The sequence below is a fragment of the Aptenodytes patagonicus genome, chromosome 23 (assembly GCF_965638725.1).
Source record: "Aptenodytes patagonicus chromosome 23, bAptPat1.pri.cur, whole genome shotgun sequence".
NCBI lineage: Eukaryota > Metazoa > Chordata > Aves > Sphenisciformes > Spheniscidae > Aptenodytes > Aptenodytes patagonicus.
The window spans coordinates 5104882-5113051 of NC_134971.1; the positions used below are offsets into that span (position 1 = coordinate 5104882).

At 44.8% G+C, this 8170-nt stretch overlaps 1 protein-coding gene across 3 annotated transcripts in view; it reads left to right on the top strand.

Moving 5' to 3' along the window:
- The window catches only part of B3GAT1 (beta-1,3-glucuronyltransferase 1), a 40260-nt gene extending 32107 nt beyond the window's left edge, over positions 1-8153 (top strand). For all 3 annotated transcript variants that reach the window (XM_076358702.1, XM_076358701.1, XM_076358703.1), the window contains 2 exons: positions 3902-4017; positions 5271-8153. In XM_076358702.1, coding sequence (XP_076214817.1) covers positions 3902-3988 — 87 coding nt within the window. In that variant the 3' untranslated portion in view covers positions 3989-4017; positions 5271-8153. The remainder of the gene's footprint in view (positions 1-3901; positions 4018-5270) is intronic.
- Positions 8154-8170: the final 17 nt, after the last annotated feature.

An 8170-nucleotide genomic window follows, 5' to 3' on the forward strand; every position in this document is an offset into this window, starting at 1 on the left:
TTAGCAGCTCAGTGTTTAGGTGGATATTGTGAAAGGGAATCGGCTGGCAGCTTTGCGCTGGACCGGGAATGGCTGTCTCTGAGCCTTAAGAGGCAGGGTGCGTGTGGGCACTGTTAAATGCCACAGTCGGTATAACCGGTTGCTGTCAGACACAGGCTAGAGAACAGAGAGCAAAGAGAGCTCTCCCAGCAGTACCTGAACCACACACCAACACTGTGGCTACCATGGGTCTTGGAACTGGCTCTGGGAGGGGAGTAACTCCTTGTGCATATGGAGGAGACCAAGCCTTTGGGCCCAGCAGCAGCCAGGAAATTGCACAGCAAGAGGAGACCAGAACCAGCTGCTTCGTGATGTCACAGATCTAAAATAGCTAAAACTGGCTCAGAATGGGCAGAAGAGAGGGTAAACGTCAGCCTAAGGCAAGAAGGCTTGAAAAGGAGTATTTCGCTTCCTCCTGATTTTATTCTGTGGTGCTACATACAGCAGGCAGGGGAATCGGCTTCACGAGCTCTTTGTTTTCTTTGCCTTTCAGCGGCTGAGCAGCAGGGTACGGATGGAGCAGATCTGTCCTCTTTTGGGTTAGATTGTTCCTGAGACTGGGCTCCTCTTTTCATGTGTGTTTGTGACCAGTGGTTTGCGGTGAGCGTTCTGTGTCCTGGCTGCTATGTGACAGCACTTTGTTGGTTAAGCTTCACACGCACACCAGTGAAGACACCAGTGCTCAAGCTGTTGATTTTTACGACAGACACACAGAACTTGGAGGGTTCTTTTGGCCTTGTCTTGTCCTGATTAGTCACCATAACTGCTCTGCCAATGCCATCCCCTGTACCACAGCTGAAAGCTGTGATTTACATCAGAGTAGTTCGGGTTTTGCAGCACTGTCTGCCTGCACTGCTCCACGGTGGACCTTCAGATCTGTGCTGCAGCTGCAATAGCTTAAATTAGACCGCTGTAACCCTTTCTTCTCTTGTGGTCTTGTATGTTTTGCCTATAATACCCATCACAAAGCACAAATCTTCAAGTTGGTGTAATTGCACAGTTGAAGATTACTGTTTGAGCTCTGGCTCATTTGATAGCAGTGGCCACAATTCTCTCGACATACGAGAAAAGAAAGAGAATGGAGAAGCAATCTTTATTTTTTATACCCATGGATGTGCTAGGAGAAGAGGGAGAAGAGGGCCTCCACGATGCCTAAGAGATCCTGTAGAAATTTGGTTTAGCACAAGCTGAGAGGAAGCAAATCTGTCGTTTCAGCTTGGTGTCTCTTTTTCTTTACGTTCTATAGTCTCCAATTCAAATAACAATTACTGAAACCCTCCACAGAGGGTCTGTGTGCTTGAAATCCTGTGACCCCCTCCAATTGGAGGTGGACTTGCCCGTTTGCTTTTTAATTTCCTGTTAGAAGGCAATGAAGAAGGCTGCTATGGAGATGAATCCTTGTAATCTCTTAGATCTGTTTTGAGTCCTCTGATTCTGAATGGCAAGGCTGTAAATGATTGGAAGCGCTTTGCAGTAGTAGAGATTTTTAAAGGGGACTCCTCAGGTGACCTGTATGAAACCACTGTTCAGGGGAAGTCAGATACTTGGTCCCCCTCACTGCTTACTCCCTTGCAAGCTGTACTTTTTGCACAAGCCAGAGCTTCCTTGAGGCATAAAACAAACACACTGCTTGTGGAAAAAATCAAGCAATTGGCTGACAGGAAAAGCAGGTGTTTCTGTACTAAACGGTGATCTCCCTCCCACATTAAAGAACACAGCATGAAAAATGGTAGAAGCTGCTGTATCAAGCCTCAAACTCTGAAAATTGGTCCATTTTAGTTAATTTAATATAACTGTCTTTTTTGGCACTTGGCTTTAATAATGCAAAAGTGGGATCCAGTTTAAAGAAAAGCTAATAATGTGTAGTTGTGGTCTTCTGTTTATGGAGTATGTGGTTAGAGCTGTTTAAGTGTGAGTCCCGTTCCTGGCAGAGTGCAGCCCTTGGCCATCAGCAGGGTTGAGTGTTTATGTGTCAGAAGTGGAGGGAGCTCTTATCTGCCTCTGCTGGAAAGCAGAATTGGCTACAAGATTTTTCTAGCACCTGGACTGCATTAAGGTTTATCCATTCTGTTTGTTGGATGAGGAGCCCGTAGGTGATGCTTGCATAGCACTGAGAGCCACTTGTACAGACCTGTTTGGTTTTGCCTTTTTATAGGAAAGTTAACACAGTAATTGCAGCAGCGTTGCTGCAGTGGGTGAGCAGGACTATAATAAAGGCTAATTTTGATGAGCAGGCTCTGAAGTGGTTGTGGGGGAGCGATGAAATGGTTTTTTGGACCGACTCCAGACAGCAGTTGGTCTCTACTGCCTTATTATTAGCAGGCAAGATTTAAGCCCCACACAGGAGGTGACTGCTCACATCAGAGACAAATACGGTCAAACAGCTTCTTGGGAAGGTGGGGGTGCTCCTGTTTAACCAGAAGGGTTTGAAAAGTGCTTTCTTCATCCTTTAGAAACAGAACATGCCCTCGTTTTTCAGAAAAGCAGGCACTGGGTATGAAATGGTTTGCAGATGCTTGGATTAAATGTGCAGAGTATTGTCATAGCAACAAGAGGGAAACCCCCGCAAGGTAGGAAATACCAGTGCGAACAGGTGAAGGGAAGTAGGAAACTGTAGCTCTGAAGAGTTAAAGCTGCTCCCAGCAATCCAGGTTCTAGGAGCAAAGCAGTAAGTATAATTGAGTCTAGTGAAGGGAGAGTATTTTAAACAGCTTCCAGAACTGTCTGTGCCAGCAGTATAGCACAGCTAGTAGAAACTATTTACCTGTAATACTCCCCCCTGCCTCCAAAAATGTTAGACCACCTCTGCAATTTATATTTTTTCCAGTACTCCTCCACAGATGTTGATCTGTATTAAACTTTGCTGCTAAGACTGAGGGAAGCTTTTAGTAGAAGCTTCAGTTCTGTTTTAAGCAAGTTGGAGAGGGGCTTTAAAGTGATGCAATGTATTGTACCTGGTGCAGAATAGTGGATGGCAGTGTGGGGCCAGCATTTCAAAGGAAATGTGTATGGGGCTTTTGAGGTGATATGGTAGACTCTTGCTGGGTTATGAAAGGGCTGTGTACAGCCCAGAGCAGGTGGGAGGAAGGGAGTGTTCTGTAACTAGTTCCTGCATCTTGCAGCTCTGAGACAGCAGAGGTTGCAACAGAGAGCCGGAGCAGCAGTAAGTACTTCTCAGATCAGTGTCACTCTCACATCTTTTCAGGGTCTTAGAAGAATTTAAAAGTCGAAAAGAAGTGATAGCGAGGTTAGAGAGCAGACTAATGTCTTCCCTCCAATAATGGATTTTCAGAGATGCACTGAAAAATCCATTTTAATACTTCACACAACCAAAGGCAACGGTGACGACTGAAGCAGCTGGTGATACTCAGTATAACTGCCTCTTCCCTCTAATGCGCGAGTCACAATGATGTCACCTGAAGTGGCAAGAATTTGCATTTCCACTCTGAGCCTAGCAAATAACTCCACACTGGCCAAGGATATAGTAACATGATAACCAAGAACCAGAGTAAGGAACTTGGTCTATGGGGAAACATGCATGTGATTCTCCAGTTATGAAGGAACTGCCTTACATCATTGAAAAGGTTGATGAGCCTTTCGAGGAAGATGGTTGATAACAACATGGAAGGAGCAGGTTAATGTCCCAAGACAGTACACTGTAAAATGGGTAATTTCTGTGCGCTGTGCGTTTTGGATAGCAGTAGGCCTGCCTAAATGAAGTTTTATGCAAACCTTCTTTCAGCTGTGAATGCACCATTAGGCTCCAGGGTAGATGGTTAAATTACACTATTGATTTAATGTGCAAGAATATTTGTTAGTGCAGTGAAGAGATGCAGCTAATGACTTCTGTTGGCTTCTTCAGATTTTAGTCTGGCATACGAGGACAGAAAAGCCTGTGCTGGTGAATGAGGGGAAGAAAGGATTCACAGATCCCAATGTGGAAATCTGACTGCATGGCTGAGCGGAGACCAACACCTGGTAAGAGTTCACATTTTTGAACAGTAATGAGAAGCAACAGTAAAAAAGGAAAATACTAGACAATGACAGGAAAAAGACAAGAGCTCTTTTAAATCTGCTTTTTAATTTCCTTTTTTCACATCTCTGACCTTCCCTTACTGCAAAACTTCTTGAGGCCATTAGTTAATCTCTCTTTTTTTATCTTTAAGACAAGCTGCTAAAGGGGAAATACCGGGTGAGAGGTTGGGGGGGAGAAATCCAGGGAGTGAGAGCTTAGGCAGAAGTTACATTGTTAAAAAACCAAACCCGTGTCTAAACAGGAAGATTGCCTTATTAACTGTACTGAAATAGCTAAAGCACAAGGCTGAAGGCTGTAGCTTCATCCACCTGCAAACACCTGAGGAAAGCTAAGGCAATATCAGTGAAAGCATTTTTAAGTCAGGCAGAAGCTTTCACTGCGGGAAGAATTTAATTTATATCCACATCAGAGCCACACAAAGTCAGTGACAAGTAAGGGAGGGTGTGGATTAAACCCCACATGAGGTATTTGTTTACCTAAGGTGAGCACGTAGTGTCTTCTTCTGTGGAACACGCACATTGATGGCTGACTTCCTGCTCATTTGTTCATGCCCTGGCTTCTCACCTTTAATTACCTGAGCATCCTGGTGCATTTAGTCTTCTGTATTTCCAGAGTGCACTCTGCAGTTGGTTTGCTAGAGTGAAGGATGGGCTATTTGCTTATATCTGCATCCAGACTATGTTGCTGCTCTTCATCATTATGGGGAAAAAAATCACATTATGGTGAAAAAAAGTCACAACTCCCTTTAACTGGAGTGTAGAACCAGGCCTGGAGGGGAGAGAAGGTTTCTGCTTGTTCTCTTTTCCTCTCGAATACAGAGAAGTAAAAGCAGCAAAGGGGTAGATTTGCTCAGCAGCAGTGTATTTTTAACAGTAATGAGCTCTCTCATAGCACATTCCCTCGGGCTAACTGGATGGAGCCCTGCCTGCTGCAGTGGCCTGCCTTTGCGGCCCATTGGCAGGACAGCAGAGGAAAGCCTGCACTGCATATTATCTGCGCTATATATAGCAGCTTTGCAGAGAGGCCATAGCTCTTCGGTGCTGTCACAACTGCTTTTCACCAACACCCAGTTGCCTAGCAGCAATACTCACCAGACCTGCAATCTGAGATGGGTTTTGGGATAGTTCCAAGGGGTGGCAGCTAACTGCAGCGAGGCAAAAGGGTAATATACATGCTGGTTGTGTCTCTGTTGCAGAGGATTTCTTCATGCACAGCCTGCAAGGTTCCTCTCCACAGCATACAGCCAGCCAGACGTGCAGTAGCCAGGACCTCTGCTGACTTCCAAGAGTTTTAGCGTACTGAAAACAAGCAACACTGCATACATAAACTACCCGGATTCCCCTGCCCTTCCTCCTGGACTCTGAGCAGAACCAGACACTCTGGAGGTGGAGAAAAAGCACAGAAAATACAGGACTGACGTCAACTTTAGTACAAGACCAGCTGCCTCGTGAGATGCTCGGTTTGGGAGAAGTGCATGCAGGGCACGATGCACTGAAGACATGGCCCAGCTGGAACGGTAGTCTAGACTGAGGGGGCTGTTTTACAGGACCTGAAAGCAAGGGTGAGAATGCCCACAGGAGTGTGTTGGCCCCTGATGACTTGTTTTTCCTGAGACACACGTACCTTGTGGCTATGTGTGCAACAGCCTAAGCAGCTCTCTGTTCATGGAGGGGACAGCTGCCTTCTGAGATGGCACCTTAGCCCTTAATTTTAAACCTACTTTAATCAGTGTTTATTACGCTGCACAAGACAGGAAGGTTTTGGGGGAGGGGGAGAAGCAAGGCAGGTTAGAACAAACCCATTAAGTATCTCTGTTCTATTTGTATTCCCCCTCCTTTCCCTTCATTAGTTTCACGGTTTGGAGGGCACTCTGACATACCTCTGTGTTCCTGGATGGAGTTATGTTTACAGCATGTGGTTCTCTATTCATCCATGCTAAAATAATTGGAAGTGGGTTTTAATGAGATTGTTGTGGCCGTACACCATACTACTTCATCCAGGCTCAGATCTTGGTTCTGTTTAGCTCTAATTTGGTTCATGTGAGCATTAGGTGTGGGATTCTCTGAAGGGTGCTCCTACATAAAGCCAAATTTCCACTCTTAAAAAATAAAGTTAACTCCTTAAAACTAGGGATTGGATGATAAAAGCTGGTTTTAGTGCATTTACCATTCTACTGGAACGTATCCTTCAGCCCTAGCCCCTTTTTCAGGGCCATGCCACACTACTGCAGAGCTACTGGCGTGAAAAGCCACGCTGAAGCAGTTCAAGAGTTAACTTCTGATGGATAGAGCAGCACCCTTGTAAAGGGGATCCTGTGCTTAGTGCTCTGTTTCTTCAGCTCCTGGCTTGAGGTAGGTTGAAAAACTATCTATGTAGAACATTAGTCGCCTCTTCCCTGTTCTGTAACATCAAAGGACCTGAGATAGCATTGATGAAAGGGTGTTCTCTGATGAAACTGTATTTTGCTTCTCAGTGAGAGACACAGGACTGAGCAATGCAGAAGAGGAACCTGGGTGCTACTACCTTGGTTGACTCTGTATTTGAGATTGACAAACTTGCTGAGGAAGAAATTGAGGTACAACATACCCCTTCTCCCCACCTCCAGCCCCTTTAAAAAAACCCAAAACTTACCTCCCCCTTCATAGTTGTTGTCAAACCTTTGATCAACCCCACTGTCCCAATTCTTTCAAAAAGGTCTGAAGCACAATTTTACCTTTGAATTGAGGGAAAATGTAATCCTGGAAATAGACTTGGTTATTTTTAGCCCTAACACATAGAACTATTAAAATGCTATAGATTTGATTGTTAGCTTCACAGTGCAGAAGTCTCCCCTTGGACTAATGACATCATTGTGTATTTCCTAATATTTAAAAAAAAAAAATATTTTTTTGTAAGTTATTTTCTCCCACTGTATATCAAAACCATTGGGGAAAAGTTGCATTCTTTAGTTCCCAGTCACAGAAGCCTTGCTACGTAGCCTTTACAAAAACGTTCCTTTAGATGCATTGGCTGAAGCGCTACTTGGGTAGAAAGCATTTGATACTACTGGCTGCTGGCTGTTCTATGGGAACGGGTATCGTTATCTTGTATTAAAACAGTAGCTCTCTGCACTCAAGCAGATTTATTCTGTTATTGTACTAGCCTTCCAAGTTCACTTCAGTCTGCAAACCCTAGAGTGGAAAGGGGCATTTTTGAAGGACTACAAAGTTTTCATACCATTTAAATAGTTTCCAACTGATGTCCTCTCCTAGCTGCATGTTTTGTTTCACTAATCTTAATTCCAGTCCCTGCGGGGTTGCAACCTTCCCTCCTTGGAAGGAAATAACTTTCAGAAAAATGCAAAGGATCGAGTCCTGAACATAACCCTGCATATACTCTCCACTCTCCTCAAAGTTGGTCACACGAGCCTGGGCCCTTCCAACTTGCAGAGAGGCTACCGTGGTCCTCGGGAGCAGAGATACGTATGTTCAGTAAGACCAGCTCTGGCCAGGATGGAGTGTATTACAGCTGCACTGTCTGTTCTCAGTTTTAAACAAACTGTATTTAAATTTGTTAAATAAAATTACCGTTTCTAAGAGCCAGAATACCCCGCAACTCCATTATCAGAGACAGTGCACATGTTTGGTGTTTCTCTCATAGCCTGAATCCTCTGGTTACTGGAACAGAAAGCAGGGGCTGAGCGACTTCTCGGACATTCTGAACAGATTCGCAGCTTGAATTTGATCTCTTCCTCTCCCTAAAAAGATGGCAGCTCCTCAGTGACTGCGGAGCTGGTGAGTTAAAAAAACATGTTTTCCTAAATCCTGTGTTTCTGTTTTGAGGGACAAAAAGAAAAAAGAAAACGGGACCCGAGATCCCAAGATTTCACAGCAGGTTTAACTAGAAAGTATGGATATGCTCGCCCATTTGCAACTATGTATGCAACCCCTTTACTTCTTCCCCAACCAAAATCTGATCTCCGCTCATTTTACAAGGGGGAATTTCATCTTCAGGTGCTTCACAGTGAGAGCAGGGGTGGAGGGCTGACTGGAAGGCTAACTTGTCCTTTTCTTCTCCTGCACCTCCTCCTTGGAAGTTCTCACTCCTGCCTGGCCT